General features: G+C 49.2%; 1 protein-coding gene across 4 annotated transcripts in view; it reads right to left on the bottom strand.

Annotated features, from left to right (window-relative positions):
- LOC140399936 (uncharacterized) overlaps nt 1–17,330 on the bottom strand; it is a 237,743-nt gene that overhangs the window by 121,775 nt on the left and 98,638 nt on the right. For 3 of the 4 annotated variants that reach the window (XM_072489433.1, XM_072489447.1, XM_072489426.1), the window contains one exon: nt 17,075–17,320. In XM_072489433.1, the coding sequence (XP_072345534.1) occupies nt 17,075–17,320 (246 nt within the window). The remainder of the gene's footprint in view (nt 1–17,074; nt 17,321–17,330) is intronic. The other variant, XM_072489441.1, reaches the window with a different exon arrangement.

Here is a 17,330-nt window from a genome sequence, read left to right as displayed (position 1 = left end):
ACCTCCTCTGAACCACCTCCAGTGTATTTACATTCTTCCTAAAGAGTCAAGAACTGCACACAGAATGTGGGGAACTGCAAGGGGAAATAATGCTGCCCGGTCGTTGCCCAAGTACCGCTCTCGAATTACCTCATCCACCTCGCCAGGGTAAGTGAACCCTCAACTGCTCACATTCACCTCACTGAATGGTACGGGGGACACGGGCCTCAGTGGCAACTTGATACGGTGATGCCTTGTAGTCCCACTGTAGTCCATCTACTCTGTAGGTGGAGAGTCTACTGTGGGTCCCAGACTCTTCCACACAGAGCTCACATGATGTTTGGGGCAGGAGAGGGGTGGGTGAGTGGTGGTTGTAAGGGGTTCAGGTGTCAAGGGCAGTAGCAAGCACCACTATTGACATGCCTCTGTGAGCCTTATCCTTACATCAGCAGGTTTTAACCCCTCTGGAGGGTGCTGCCCCAAGACCTTTGTGGACAATCTGCAGAGCATCAATCACATGGCACACAATCAAGTGGGTCATTAGTAAGACTGGAAACATGAGAAAGATACCTGAAACCCAATTTCTCTCAACCCCACCTTCTCTCTTTGTGTAGGGAAAGTTAACCCATAAGAGAACAGAAACGGAGATTATCTCACCAACTTTGAGGAGTAGGCAGCCCAGCTGACAGAGGTTGAGCGGGACAGAGACTGCAAAGGTAGAGAAATTGGCTTGTGGCCTCCATCCAGTAAGTATCCATGCAAGGCATAGAAATCTAAGGGTTACTCATGCCTTCCTCCATGTTGGAGGCAGCTCATTGTTAGGAAAACAAAGGTAGTTTTAAGGGATTTATATTTGTCTTGGCAAACATTAGAAATATGGTATAATTTTAAGTAGGTTTAATTAATGTTTCTGTGCCTGGACAAAGGTGTTTGTACGTGTGGGAGATGATTAAGTTCCACCTGGGTTTCTATTGTGCTTAGAGGAAGCTGTGGCTTGAAGAATAAATAGTAGTAGGGGCATTGATTAGCAACAGGAGGCCTCTTTCCTTTGTTCTTAGTTTTAATTGAAAGCCAGGGCAGTTGGACACAAGATCTCGGAACATGAAGAGCTCTCAACTCTGCCAGAAGAAAGACTGGGCAGGAAGGTAGCTGCAAAGAGGCAGTCTTCCTAAAGTACAAAGTTACAGTCCAGATAACCAGGGAATTGAGATGGAAAGATGTTAAAGACAACTCAATTTAAGAGAACAGAAATCAAGGTATTGTTCAGAAGAACTCAAGGAAGAGTAAACAAAGTGTTCTGAGTTCAAGAGACAATCGCAGTGATTAGATTTAAATAGGAACAGCAGATTTTAGAGATGGGTGAAACATTGGATGTTATTTTAAGACAGTCTGGGAGTCAAGAGTTAAAGCAATTGTGAGCAGTTTGCACAACAGTCAAGACAAAGAAATCCGAAATGGGTTGGTGTGAAACCTTAGTCTGGATTCGCTGTTAGAAGAGGAGCGGAAGCCTTGTTTAAAAGTGTAATTTGTAAAACCAGGAATGCATTTCGGAATGCAAATCGTCAAGGGAAAGCATTATTATGAGAGAAGAATTTAAAGTGTGTTTTTGGGAATGGAGCTTGGAAACACTCATCATCTGGGTAGGATTCTGAGAAGGAAACCACAGACACTAACTTGGGTTCAGAGCGGAGAGTGTATTTGCTCACAGTCATCGTCTGTGCTCAAGAGGGACCTTTTGTTGCACAGGGCACACATGACCGGGACAAGGATGAGCAGGTTCTTTGGGGGTGAGGACAGGTGTGTGAGGTGCTCAGGGAGCCCAGCAAATCACACCCATATGTTCTGGGCATGCCCAGCGCTGGAGGAATTTTGGAAGGGCGTAGCGAGGACGGTGTCGAGGGTGGTAGGATCCAGGGTCAAACCGGGCTTGGGGCTCGCAATATTTGGGGTGGCAGAGGAGCTGGGAGTGCAGGAGGCGAAAGAGGCCGGAATTCTGGCCTTTGCGTCCCTGGTAGCCCGGCGAAGGATTCTCCTTCAGTGGAAAGATACGAGGCCCCCAAGCGTGGAATCCTGGATCAGCGATATGGCAGGGTTCATTAAATTGGAGAGGGTGAAATTCGCCTTGAGAGGGTCGGTACAAGGGTTCTTTAGGCGGTGGCAACCGTTCTTAGACTTTCTGGCAGAACGATAGACATTGGTCAATGGCAGCAGCAGCTCGGGGGGGGGGGGGGGTTTACTTTATTTTTGTTTATGTTATTTACACTGGAAGGGTCTGAGGGGGTGTATACACCTGTTGTCTTAAGTCGGGGTGTTAATGTTAATTTATTATTTAGGTACGGGGGGGGGGGGGGGTTTTGGGGGTTGCTTTTTTAGATTGTGTTTTGTACTTAACCCTGTTGGGTTCTTTGTTCTTTCTCATTTTGTTATTGATATTTTATGAAAACCTTTAATAAAAAATTTTTTTTTTTTTTTGTGTTAATGAGGCCATTGTATCTTAAGATGTATCTTGTCATCTATGTTAATTTTTAAATCGGTGCATATTTGTTCAGTTAAGGGTGAGTAAAGGAGTATTGCATTATAGTCCATGTTTAATAAATGTTTTTCCTTGTTGTTAATTAGTGTTCCTGTGACTCTGTTCCTCCACATTTTACTTTAATAAAGTAAAAGTTACGGACTTTTGAGCCAGGGTTCCATTCTGGGATCTTTCCGTCCAGTTATAACATCAAGTGGGATTGTTACATCATGAAGTCACTCATCTCTCCTCTCTCACTTATAAGTGCCAGCAGGAAGAGGGGAAGACTTGAAAGAGGCAAAGCCCTATGTAGTACTCAGACAAGCCCAGTGAGGACCGAGGGCATTGCAGAGGAAAAAAGTAGAGGTGTCACAGCAAATACCTGCACCCTTCACAAACTCAGAGACACACGCCTCGGTGGGTATTGGATCTCGTCTATGAAGAGTCTCACATTCTGGTGGTCACAGCAGAAGGCAGGGTCAGCCAATCTCACCAATACTTGAGGAGTGCTGGGGAAGAGGCATCTGCGAGGTCTTGTGATGGGCCTCTGGTATTGGCCTTCCAAGAGATGCTGGAGAGACAGGCAAAATCAAGCAGAGATGTCGGAGGCTGTCAACAAGTGGCACGCGAGGAGGAGGAAACCATCCGCCTACTGGTTGATGAAGCGGTGCCAAAGTGCATATATGGAGGTCTCCATGGAAGAATGGCAGTCTCCATAGAGAACCTGGTCCAGCAGATTCTGCGGGAGATGCACCTAGGCCTGTATTGCATTGCAGTGACCATGGGTGAGCTCTTTCAGTAGCTATGCAAAAGATGAATGGGACACCTCGACCTCCTTCAGGTACCCATTTTCCCCAAGCAGTCAGGTAGGGTCCCTCAGGCACTCAATAGGAGGAGGAGCAACAGTTGGACACACCTGGGACCTCCACTCTGGATTTGCCAAGGGTGTCCAGCCCTTCCAAATCACCCTTGCCTGTTACACTTCAGAGTCATCCTCTGTGATTGCAGAGAGAGCAGCTGCCCCACTGCAGTCGGCCAAAGTAAGTCAGGTCCCTACATGCCCGCGTCTCCAGGAGACAGCCACCAAAATCATCTGAGACAACAGGGCTAACTGGTCAGCAGACTGCCTGTTGTGGATGTCAGGGAAGCACCAGAAGAAGTGGTAGGGAACAAAAGATTATGAAGTTCTAGTTTTAGGAAGATATGCAGAGTTTTTTCAATATATAAAAGATAAGAGAGAGGCAAAACTAGATATTGGATCACTGGAAAACTTGGCTGGAGAAGTAATAATAGGAAACAAAGAAATGGCAGACGAACTGAATAGTTACTTTGCCTCAGTCTTCACGGTGGAAGACACGAGTGGGATGCCAGAGCTCCAGGAGAATCAGGGGGCAGAGGTGAGTGCAGTGGCCATCACTAAGGAGAAGGTTCTGGGGAAACTGAGAGGTCTGAAGGTGGATGAGGCAATGAAGTGACAGATGAAACACAATGTGGAAAAGTGTGAAGGATGAGTCACCTGGACCGGGTGAACTACACCCCAGGGTTCTAAAAGAGATAGCTGAGGAGATTGTGGAGGCATTGGTGGTGATCTTTCAGGAATCACTGGAGGCAGGAAGGGACCCAGAGAACTGGAAAGTGGCTAATGTAACACCACTGTTTAAGAAGGGAGGGAGGCAGAAGATGGGAAATTATAGACTGGTTAGCCTGACTTTGGTCATTGGTAAGATTTTAGAGACCATTATTAAAGATGAGATAGCGGAATACTTGGAAGTGCATGATAAAATAGGACTGAGTCAGCAGGGCTTTGTCAAGGGGAGGTCTGTCAAATATGCCAGAGTTCTTTAAGGAGGTAACAAGGAAGTTAGACAAAGGAGAACCAGTGGACGTGATTTATTTGGATTTCCAGAAGGTCTTTGACAAGGTGCCGCATCGGAGATTGTTAAATAAGTTAAGAGCCCATGGTGTTAAGAGTAAGATCCTGGCATAGATAGAGGATTGGCTGACTGGCAGAAGGCAGAGAGTGGGGATAAAGGGGTATTTTCCAGGATGGCAGCCGGTGACTAGTGGTGTGCTTCGGGGGTCTGTGCTGGGACCACAACCTTTCACAATCTCCATTAATGATCTGGAAGAAGGAACTGAAGGCACTGTTGCTAAGTTTGCAGATGATGCAAAGATCTGTAGAGGGACAGGTAGTATTGAGGAAGCAAGGGGGCTGTAGAAGGATTTGGACAGGCTAGGAGAGTGGGCAATGAAGTGACAGATTAAACACAATGTGGAAAAGTGTGAAGTTATGCACTTTGGAAGGAGGAATTTAGGCATAGACTTTTCTAAATGGGGGAAATGCTTAGGAAATCAGAAGAACAAAGGGACTTGGGAGTCCTTGTCACGATTCTCTTAAGGTTAACGTGCAGGTTCAGTCGGCAGTTAGGAAGGCAATGTTAGCATTCATGTCAAGAGGGTTAGAATACATAGAACATACAGTGCAGAAGGAGGCCATTTGGCCCATCGAGTCAGCACCAACCCACTTATGTCCTCACTTCCACCCTATCCCCGTAACCCAATAACCCCTCCTAACCTTTTTGGTCACTAAGGGCAATTTATCATGGCCAATTCACCTAATCTGCACATCCCTCGACTGTGGGAGGAAACCGGAGCACCTGGAGGAAACCCACGCAGACACGGGGAGAACGTGCAGACTCCGCACAGACAGTGACCCAGCGGGTCTATACCAGACCTGGGATGTACGTCTGAGGCTGTATACGGCTCTGGTCAGACCCCATTTGGAGTATTGCGAGCAGTTTGGGGCCCCGTATCTAAGGAAAGATGTGCTGGCCTTGGAAAGGGACCAGAGGAGGTTCACACGAATGATCCCTGGAATGAAGAGCGTATCATATGGGGAACGGTTGAGGACTCTGGGTCTGTATTCGTTGGAGTTTAGAAGGATGAGGGGGGATCTTATTGAAACTTACAGGATAGTGCGAATCCACAGCAGACTCGATGGGCCGAGTGGCCTAATTCTGCTTCTATGTCTTATGGTCTTATAAGTGGTTGCACGGGTGTACAATGATTGTTAAACCTATCACCCTTGTGTAAATATAGTTCAAGTGCACTCCAATCATGTTGATTAGGATTATTTAGAATGGTCCTTAAGCCGCTCACCCCTCCCCCCACCTGGCAAAACATTCCCCGAAATCAGGCATGTGCAGCCAGGCAGAGGTCTTTACCAGGGCCCTTGTGCAAGAAGACTCCCGCACATGCTGAGCCTTTTCCCTTCACCCTCTCAACCGTCCCAAAGACCTAGCATTGTCAATACAACATGCTGGGGTTCTCCTTCAGTTGCTCAGATGAGCTGACCTATATCTCCACCCACCCTCAATGACTCAACCCCAATGCAGCAATTCAAGATCACCACCACGAGGCTCTGCGTCGTTGTGAGCAGTCATGGTGCAATTAACATTCGAAGTTGAGTCCAATACCTTTTCTCCTCACAAGTCACCCATAACCATTGCCCTAGGTGTTACATTTAACGTCCCCATTATCCTTCAACCGACCTCCATCACCTTCTTTCCCATGCAGGTGAATATCGAAGTCCCCTAGCTTCCTGAAGAGCCCACGCCCGTTACAACTGACCTTTCCCCCTACATCCTGCCGACCCACCAAAGTCACATCACCTCCATTCCCTCCAACAACCCTCGTCGTCCCTCAACCCACCATCCTCCTACACTCCCCTCTACCAGCTCCCACTGCCCCCTTTAACCATCATCATACCGTCCTATCACTGGTACCCTGAGAATCCCCCCCCCCCCCCCCCCCACGACTCCTCCACTGACTCTACTGAAACTCTTTTCCTTTTAACCTCTTCACCATGCTGGTTCACACCTCAATACACACCCCCATGTCCCCCGCTGCCCCCTTCCTGCCCACACTCCAGAACGGCATTACCAGCCTCCCGCTCCATACCACTTCACCTTTCCATGACCCCCACAGAACTTCTCTCTTTCTTTACCACCCCAACCTCCCTTGCCCCCCCACTAGGCCTCCCCACCTGTCCCAACTCTTCATTACTCTCCTCCCCATCTAATTCCAACCTCCCGCACAGACCATTCCCACCCAACAGTGCCTCCTGCAGCCGTCCACCTGCAGCTTGAAGATCCACCTCCTGGGTGGACAATATGGCGGGAGCTGAAAAATAAGTTTCCTGCCCTCTAGCCCGCCATTCTCACCAGAGGCTGGCATGAAACCAACTTGCACATCTATGGACTGTGGGAGGAAACCGGAGCACCCAGAGGAATCCCACGCAGACACGGGGACAACGTGCAAACACCACACAGTCACCCAAGGCCGGAATCAAATCGGGGACCCTCGCGCTGTGAGTCAGCAGTGCCACCATGCCACCCTAAATCAAACTTTCCTCATTATTTTATGTTTCACTCCAAATATCACACAGCATCAATAGTCAAGAAAGAAATGCAGGTAGGCAACCTGTTCCCAAGCCATTAATAAAAGAAAGATGTGAGGTTGTAAATCTCCAACACCAGCAAGTAAGATCATTAGATTTGTGCATATTTTAAAGATAAGGCTTCAAGTATGTGGCTGGTCCATAATACATTTGAAATACGATAGCCAACTAGCAAGATTTAATTAAATAACTAAACCTTCACAGTAAAATGAAAGGACAGGTAAAGGATTTGTGGGACAATTAGTGTTATCTTGTGGTGTTTGAAGAACATTAGATGAGGACAGCACGGTGGCACAGTGGTTAGCACTGCTGCCTCACAGCGCCGAGGTCCCAGGTTTGATTCCGGCTCTGGGTCACTGTCCGTGTGGAATTTGTACATTCCCCCCGTGTTTGTGTGGGTTTCGACCCCACAACCTAAATGATGTGCAGGCTAGGTGGATTGGCCATATCTTTTTATTAAAACAGTAAAAATATATACCAGGCCAAACGGTACAAACACTAATTTTGTGTTGGAGAAACAGGGTACCCTCCTCTCAGTACCAATGTATGGGGAGGGAGGGGGGGGGGATAATCTGATTATTAAAACAGTTCACAACACATTTCTACAAAAAACAAATGGTACAAGCACTAAACTTTGCATTGGAGAGACCAGATACCCTCGCCTCTGTCCCAAGAGAAGGGAAAGGAAGGGGGTGGAGGGGAGGGGAAAGGAGGGTGGTGGGGAGGGAGGGAGTCAGGGTGTTGGTGGAGGGGGGGCCCAATAGGGCACTGCCTGAACTATCTACGGAGGCAGAAAAATAAAATTGCCCCTTAATTGGCAAAAATGAATTGGGTACTCTAAATTTATTTTTTAAAAGGTGCAGATTCTGTTTGAGAAATGGGATAATGGATGGCAGCTCACCGCTATCTTCTTGGGGGCAATTAGAGATGGACAATAAATGCTGAGTGTGGCAAAAATATTGCAATGTGCACAGATAAATAATATCCAAATAAATCTAAAATTCAAATTGGTCACTTTGATTGACTATTTTTCAAAATATATCCAGTTTGGTTTTAAAATCCACTTCTGACTTGACTATTTTTTGAACAGTTTACCTTTTAGCTGGCGCCCTCCAGTGGTTCCTTTAAGGGCCACAGCCATTTTTAAAATTCAGTCTTGAGATGCCCGTGCGAAGGTGGCAGTGAGCTGCCTTCTTGAACCACAGCAGTCTGTGAGACAAACATACTCCCACAGTGCTGTTGGGTAGGAATTGACAGGGTTTTGACACAGTGGCAGTTTAAGTTCCCGTCCCAAGTCACACACCATTGTCACTTGGAACCTGATAGCAATCAATCCAGTCAAAATGGTAGTTTTAATCAGCTAGAATATGCCCACCAGTAGCTTCTCCCGCACTGAGAGGCTGTCCCGGATCAATGGGTTATATACCTTCTCAGAGGGGCGGAGCCATAGGCAGAGCCAACAACAACATCAACACAACAACAGTAACAGTGAGTAAATACAATAATATATACAACAGCCATACGTGGCTCACCACATTCACCCCCTGTTAAAAAAAATGTCCGGCGGGGTGAAGTGGACCCAGGTTCAGTCTCACAGGAGGGGGTATTGTCTGCTGTGAACGTCGCAGTGTAGACGCTGGCGTCGAGACCTTTGACTCCGGGAGCATGTCGTCCTCACAACTGGGTCCCGGACAGGGTGACGGCGCAGGGGCGGTGCTGATGGACCCCGGATGAGTTGATGGGGTAGATGGGGAGGTAGAAGGAAGCGGTGAGGTGACGGTGGGCGCAGCGGTACCCGCGGGGGCCAGGTCCCTGAGGGAGACTGTGTCCTCCCGCCCGTCACGGTGTGCCACGTATGCGTACTGAGGGTTCGCATGGAGGAGGTGAACCCTCTCGACCAAGGAGTCGGCCTGATGGCTCCTCATGTGCTTCCGGAGGAGTACCGGCCCAGGAGATGTGAGCCAGGTAGGAAGCGAGACCCCGGAGATCAACGTCCTGGGAAAGACAAGTAGACGGTCGTGAGGGGTCACGTTAGTGGCAGTACACAACAGTGACCGGATGGAGTGGAGCGCGTCACGGAGGATCCCCTACCAGCGGGCGACTGGGAGACTTCTAGACCGTAGGGCCAGAGGGAGGGCCTTCCAGACCGTAGCATTCCCCCTCTCCACCTGCCCGTTTCCCCTGGGGTTGTAGCTGGTATTCCTGCTCGAGGCAATGCCCTTACTGAGCAGGTACTGACGCAGCTCATCACTCATGAATGAGGATCCCCAATCGCTGTGAATATCAGTGGGAAAACTGAACAGGGTGAAGATGCTGCCTTGATGACTGTGGCAGAGGTCATGTCAGGGAATGGGATGGCGAAAGGAAAACGTGAATACTCATCAACAACGTTGAGAAAGTACACGTTACGATCAGTGGAGGGGAGTGGCCCTTTGAAATCCATACTGAGGCGTTCAAAAGGGCGGGAGGCCTTCACCAGGTGGGCCTTGTCTGGCCAATAGAAGTGTGGCTTGCACTCCGCACAGACTTGGCAGTCCCTGGTCATGGCCTTGACCTCCTCTGTGGAGTAGGGCAGGTTGCAGGCCTTGACAAAGTGGAGAAGCCGGGTGACCCCCGGGTGACAGAGGTCGTTGTGAATAGCCCGTAACCGGTCAGCTTGCGCGTTGGTGCAGGTGCCACGGGACAGGGCATCTAGGGGCTCATTGAGCTTCCCAGGACGATACAAGATGTCGTAGTTATAGGTGGAGAGCTAGATCATCCACCGCAAAATCTTGTCGTTTTTAATTTTGCCCCGCTGCGTGCTGTTGAACATGAAGGCAACCGACCATTGGTCTGTGAGGAGAGTGAATCTCCTGCTGGCCAGGTAATGCCTCCAGTGCCGCACAGCTTCCACAATGGCTTGCACCTCCTTTTCAACAGAGGAGTGTTGAATTTCGGAGGCATGGAGGGTACGGGGAAAAAAAGGCGACAGGCCTCCCTGCCTGGTTAAGAGTGGCCCGCGTGTTCACGCACCTGAAGGGGCTCAAGGCGGATGTGGTTATGCTCCAGGAGACACACCTGAAGGTGGCAGACCTTTGAGTAGGGCGCTGATAGCGAGAGTAGAGGATACCGAGTATTCGGCAATAGCCATTTCGGACCACGCCCCACATTGGGTGGACTTGGAGATGGGGGAGGAGAGGGACCAGCGCCCGCTGTGGCGCTTGGAGGTGGGGCTGTTGGCGGACGAGGAGGTGAGCGAGCGGGTCCGAGGAAGTATAGAGAGAGGTACTTGGAGACCAACGACAACGGGGAGGTCCGAGTGGGGATGGTATGGGAGGCACTGAAGGCGGTGGTGAGGGGAGAGTTGATCTCCATAAGGAGCGGAGGAAGCAGGGGGAGAGGGAGAGGCTGGTGGGGGAGATGGTGAGGGTAGACAGGAGGTATGTGGAAGAGCCAGAGGAAGGATTGTTGAGGAAGAGGCGCAGCCCCCAGGCCAAATTCGACCCGGTGACCACCAGGAAGGCGGAGGTGCAGTGGAGGAAGGCCCAGGGGGCGGTCTACGAGTATGGGGAAAAGGCAAGCCGGATGCTGGCGCATCAGCCTCGGAAGCGGAACGCAGCTAGGGAGATCAGGGGAGTTAAGGACAGGGGAGGGAGCGTGGTGCGGAGTGGGGTTGGCATCAATGGGGTCTTCAGGGACTTCTAAAAGGAATTGTAGCGATCCGAGCCCCCACGGGAGGAGGGAGAGATGGGCCGTTTCCTGGACCAATTGAGGTTTCCAAAGGTGGAAGAGGGACTGGTGGCGGGACTGGGGGCCCCGATTGGGCTGGAGGAGCTGATCAAAGGGATAAGGAGCATGCAGGCGGGGAAGGCACCGGGGCCGGACGGTTTCCCGGTCGAGTTCTATAAAAATGATATGGACCTGTTGGGCCCGCTGTTAGTTAGGACCTTTAATGAGGCAAGGGAGGGGGGGGCTTTACCCCCGACGATGTCCCGGGCACTGATCTCCTTGATCCTGAAGCGGGACAAGGATCCCCTGCAATGTGGGTCTTACAGACCGATTTCCTTGCTAAATGTAGATGCCAAGGTGCTGGTGAAGGTCTTAGCCACGAGGATTGAGGATTGTGTGCCGCAGATCATCCATGAAGACCAGACGGCGTTTGTGAAGGGGAGACAGTTGAACGTAAATGTGCGGAGGCTTTTGAACGTTATCATGATGCCGGCGAGGGAGGGGGAGGCGGAGATAGTGGTGGCGATGGACGCTGAGAAAGCCTTCGATAGGGTAGAGTGGGGGTACCTGTGGGAGGTGCTGAAGAGGTTCGGGTTTGGGGAGGTGGTTTGTCAGATGGGTTGGGATGTTGTATGAGGTCCCGATGGCGAGTGTGGCCACAAATAGGAGGAGGTCCGAGTACTTTCGGTTGCACCGAGGGACGAGACAGGGGTGTCCCCTGTGCCCCCTGCTATTCGCACTGGCGATTGAACCCCTGGCTATGGCACTGAGAGAGTCGAGGAACTGGAGGGGGTTGGTGTGGGGTGGGGAGGAGCATAGGGTGTTGCTTAATGCGGACGACCTGCTGCTGTATGTGGCGGACCCGGTGGGAGGAATGCCAGAGGTAACGAGGATCCTTAGGGAATTTAGGGACTTTTCGGGGTACAAGCTCAATATGGGGAAGAGCGAGCTGTTCATAGTTCAGCTAAGGGACCAGGAGAGGGGGATTGGCGAGCTCCCACTAAAAAGGGCGGAGAAGAGCTTCAGATATTTGGGGGTCCAGGTGGCCAGAAGCTGGGGGGCCCTGCATAGGCTTAACTTTACAAGGCTGGTGGAGCAAATGGAGGAGGAGTTCAAGAGGTGGGGCGCGTTGCCGCTGTCCTTGACGGGTAGGGTGCAGTCAATCAAAATGACAGTGCTCCCAAGGTTTTTGTTCCTGTTCCAGTGCCTCCCCGTGTTTATCCAGAAGGCTTTTTTCAGGCGGGTTAACAGGAGTATAATGGGGTTTGTGTGGGCGCGAGGGACTCCGAGGGTGAGAAGGGTGTTCCTGGATCGGAGTAGAGATAGGGGGGTGCTGGCGCTGCCCAGCCTCTGTGGGTACTACTGGGCCGCCAATGCGACAATGGTGCGCAAGTGGGTGATGGAGGGGGAGGGGGCTGCATGGAAGAGGCTGGAGACGGCGTCCTGTGTGGGTACGAGTCTGGGGGCGCTGGCAACGGCGCTGCCGCCACTCCCTCCAAGGAGGTATACCACGAACCCGGTGGTGGTGGCGGTCCTCAAAATCTGGGGGCAGTAGAGGCGGCATAGGGTGGAAGTTGGGGCCTCGGCTGGACCCCATTACGGGGGAACCACCAGTTTGCCCCAGGAAGAACAGGTGGAGGGGTTTCGGGGTGGCACAGGGCAGGGATACGAAAGTTGGAGGACCTGTTTGTGGACGGGAAGTTCGCGAGCTTGGGTGAGCTAGAGGAGAAGTACGGGCTCCCCCCAGGGAACACCTTCAGGTACATACAGGTAAGGGCGTTTGCCAGACGGCAGGTGGTAGAATTCCCACGGCTACGGCCACACACAGTACAGGACAGGGTGCTCTCGGGGGGGGTGGGTGGGAGTGGGGAAAATCTCAGAAAGGTACCAGGTGATGCAGGAGGAGGAGGAGGCCTCGGTGGTGGAGTTGAAAGGTATGTGGGAGGAGGAGTTGGGAGAGGAGATCGAAGAGGGGACGTGGGCAGATGCCCTAGGGAGGGTGAATTCTTCCTCTTCGTGCGCGAGGCTCAGCCTCATACAGTTTAAGGTGCTGCACAGGGCACACATGACCGGGACAAGGATGAGCCGGTTCTTTGGGGGTGAGGACAGGTGTGTGAGGTGCTCAGGGAGCCCAGTAAATCACACTCATATGTTCTGGGCATGCCCAGTGCTGGAGGAATTTTGGAAGGGCGTAGCGAGGACGGTGTCGAGGGTGGTAGGATCCAGGGTCAGACCGGGCTGGGGGCTCGCAATATTTGGGGTGGCAGAGGAGCCGGGAGTGCAGGAGGCAAAAGAGGCCGGAATTCTGGCCTTTGCGTCCCTGGTAGCCCGGCGAAGGATTCTCCTTCTGTGGAAAGATGCGAGGCCCCCAAGCGTGGAATCCTGGATCAGCGATATGGCAGGGTTCATTAAATTGGAGAGGGTGAAATTCGCCTTGAGAGGGTCGGTACAAGGGTTCTTTAGGCGGTGGCAACTGTTCTTGGACTTTCTGGCAGAACGATAGACATTGGTCAATGGCAGCAGCAGCTCGGGGGATGGGGGGGGGGTTTACTTTATTTTTGTTTATGTTACTTACACTGGAGGGTCTGAGGGGGTGTATACACCTGTTGTGTTAAGTCGGGGTGTTAATGTTAATTTATTATTTATGTACAGGGGGTGGGGGGGGGTGGGAAAGAGGGGTTTGGGGGGTTGCTTTTTTAGATTGTGTTTTGTACTTAACCCTGTTGGGTTCTTTTTTCTTTCTCATTTTGTTATTGATATTTTATGAAAACCTTTAATAAAAATTATTTTTTTTAAAAGAATAGTGACTCCCCTATAGTTCAAGAATATGTCCATCTTAGCCTTGAATATATTCAATTCTCAGCCTCCGCTCTCTGGAGAAGAGAATTCCAAAGATTCGTGATTCTCTGAGAGAAGACAAACCTCCTGAGCTTGAACCACTATTACTTGCGATTTATCAATCCAAGTCTGGATGTTGTCCAGGTCTTGCTGCATGAGGGTTACAGACTCATTGGACAGGATTTTCCAGCCTCCCCGCAGTGTGTTTTCCAGCAGAGGTGGCTTGCCATTGACCGCTGGTGGGATCTTCCAATCCTGCCGTCGGAAAGGGCTGCTACGGGGAGTTGACTTCAGCGGGACCAAAAGATCCCGCTTTCGGAAAGGGCCGGAAAAACCCGCCCATAACATGAGGAGTTGCGAATGGATCGAAACACTGTAAAATCATCAGCAGACATCTCCACTTCTGAACATATCCCTTAATGTCAAGGGGTCACTTTTGTTTCATCTCTGGAATTCTTGAACTTTGTCCATGTTTGGAGCAATGAGATTTGGAGCTGAGAGGCACCGGTGGAGTCCAAACCAAGCATCAACAGGTTACTCATGTGTAAATGCTGCTTGATAGCACTGTTAACACCTTCCATCATTTTGCTGATGATTGAGAGTCGGCTACTGTGTGGTAATTAGCTGGATTGTATTTACCCGATGTCTTGTGAGTAAGATATACCTGAGCTATTTTCCACTTTGTCGGAGATGCCAACTTTGTGCCTCTACTAGAATGAATACCTGTTTGGATATGGTCACATCTAGATACGTATTCATTGATGAAATGTCAATTTGTATCTGCGGCAGACTGCACTTCATTAAAGTAGCAGATTTGTAATGTTATACTTCTAATAAATTGATAAAATCATACTGCCGCACCCGTTGGAGAAAGCAGGAAAAGAAGAAGGGTCACCTCCTCAGGAACAATAGAACAAAGGTTCATAGACAACAAATGCTGGCATTGCCAGCATCACCCACAACCCATGAAAACTGTTATACAAGTCCAAATTCTTGCAGCAAGAGATGTGATGCATCAGCTCATTGGCCTTCTGATTAACTATCCTTCCGTCTGCAAATATGAATGTTCAAACCATTCCAATAACTTCTATATCAATAACAAACTGACAGTGCAAACTCAAAGGTTGCCTATTAAACCACACTGCATTTCAATGCATAAAATGTGATAAAGGTGATTAATTTGACGTCAAACATAATAATTGCCTTAAATTAATCTCTCACTCAAGTGATGAACCTATAGTGCTTTTCGTACAATTTGAGCTGGTCCCTGGAAAAGTTGGAGCATCTGATGGTGTATCCTCAGGAGGCCCTCCTCTGAGGAATTGTCTGTGCTGGAGTGGAGGTAATTGTGAAGATCAGTGGGGGAGGGGTATAAATAGGTTTGCCAGAGAGACAGAGTGATGAAGAGCTGTACGAACTTGAACACTTTTCAAGGTGATCCCCTGACGGCCTCAGAAAAGCTGATGGATGACTGCTGCAGCTCATGTTGGGACACTCATAACGTTTGTGAGGATTTTTGTGATGCTTAATTTTATAATGCGGCGGAATAGGGGCTGGCCAAGGCCGAACCTCCTGGAAAGGGGAGGGGTACCAATCCCCCTCCACCCCCGTCCCCCACCCCCCAACCCCCTCCCACTCCCCAAATCCTTTTTTAAAAATTAATGATGTATGCAGGCTGTTAACACAAATGCAGGTATGTACAAGGATGACAGATTGCAAGAAGTTCCAACTGTAAGTGAACCTTTGTTGGGAGTCTTGAATTGTCAAATAACGCATGATTTTAACTGTTAGATTCCTCTTTATTAATTGGTTGAGTAATTATACAATATAAGAACATGCAATACTTGCCCATTTCATAAATTATCCTTAATTCACAGCATTCTGCATTCCGTCCGAGGGCAAAGCCTCTTCTCTTCACAGCCTTGCAGACACTTCTGTATTTTTCTTCTTAAAAATGGTGGACTCCAATGTCAGTTCTTGGTAGACTATCATCCATCCAAGAGCAGAATCCATCAGCCAAAATTGACAATGACCCCATATGGGCTCAGATGAATAGCACTGTCGCAACTGGAATGAGTGTGACTGGCTGCTGGAATGCTACCTGGTGTTTCATCATCGGACTTTAGGGAACTGGATAAGGTTTATGGTGCTGTCTGCCTACCAATTATGTCAAACTGACTCAAGATCCCTTGCGCTTTTGATAATGCACTCAGGGACCTGGCAAACATATTCTTGGATGGCCACCTGGATGGTCTTGTACCTGTTCTCTGTGCTTGCTTAAGCTGCTGGGATAAAAGGTAAATCTTGTTTGCACACCTTCAGCCAGCTCCCCTTTGGCCTACCGTTCCTCTAAGACAAAGCTCAATTCTAAGGTCTGCATTAGATCTGCACGCGCCTTTTAAGTTACATCCTCCTCAAATGCTGCCTCACTTTCCTTTTCTCCACCTTGCCACGTTCCTCTTCCTCCTTCTCTTCTGGTAAAATAACAAACAATGGAAAGGCCAAAGGGAAATCCATAATTCTAACAGAGCACCTTACAGGGCATGGGAGAGGGGGGTGATTCCAAGTGGAATCAAGCTATTGGAGACAAGGTCAATTCTGTTGAAGTGAAGGTTAAAATAAAATGCTTAAAAAGCTCTTAGCAACTGTTCGAAGTTGCTTCAGGATCCAGAGTAAAGTATTTGTGCCAGTATTTACAACAAGTACATCTCTCTCAGCTTGTTGTTAGTCACACTTGATGCAATGGGGCACAAGTTCTGGACGTTCCAGTATTGGTTATCCTCATTGTAATATACTACCAGTATATCCATGCTATATGACAAAGCACACACATGGAAGTCTCCATGCCAAAACAAAAAACGCCAGTCTAGCCATTATGGTGCAGAAATGGATCCCACCATAGTTCCATCACCAAAAATGCAATTATGTTCAAATTAAGTAAGAAAATCACATTAAAACACATAAATTCAGAGCCAGTTTAAGATGTCACTTTCTTCCCACTGCTAACTCACCAAAATGAATGATGGGAGGCAATTTCTTCCATTGCATTACTACTAACAAGACATAAGACAGGATTTTCTGGCCGTCCACGCTGGCAGGATCTTACCGTCCTGCTGACAGCGCACCCCGCTGCGGGGTTGTGCGGCGGTGACGGGTGTGTTCAACAGGGTACGATAGGGCCAGAAGATCCTGCCACCGGTCATTGGTGAGCTGCCCTCCACCGCTGCAGAACGCACTGTGGCAGGGGAGGAAAATTCCAGCCATACACGGAATAAATTAAATATAGAAAAAAATCTCATGAAGGGGTCAGGACTATCTCCAATGTCATTCAACTGAATTTATTTTCCAGGGCCTGCAGCGCAATTGAGATTCATATGGATTTAAAATTAAGTTTGATATTTATCCTTCATGCGGAGGAGAGACTGCTGAAATGAGAGCATTAATGCATAAGTTCCTAGTATTCTGTCATCATATTCAAAGGACCTACTGTTTATCTACTGATGTAACAAGTCTAATTTAATGCTGTTTCAAAACAGCACATGAAGGCCATACACAAAGAAAAAGTTATTTATTCTTACCCAGATTCTTAGTACCTTGATCATGCTGGTTCCACTGAAAGGAATCCGGAAGCTGATATGACATCTCCATCACTTTTGTCAAGTTTCTGTTGTCTCTTATGGGCCCGTCAGGTGTTATATATGGCAGTGAAGGCGCCTCTGTGTCATAGTCCATGCTGTCTTCATCAGAGTCACTTTCTTCATCTTCTTCCCCCTCCTCACCTTCCTCATCATCTTCATCATCTTCATCATCTTCATCATCTTCCTCTACAAACAG

This window comes from Scyliorhinus torazame, chromosome 2 (assembly GCF_047496885.1).
Source record: "Scyliorhinus torazame isolate Kashiwa2021f chromosome 2, sScyTor2.1, whole genome shotgun sequence".
Lineage (NCBI taxonomy): Eukaryota > Metazoa > Chordata > Chondrichthyes > Carcharhiniformes > Scyliorhinidae > Scyliorhinus > Scyliorhinus torazame.
Note: the sequence above shows the minus strand (reverse complement) of the source record. Positions and strands in the feature narration are given on the sequence as shown.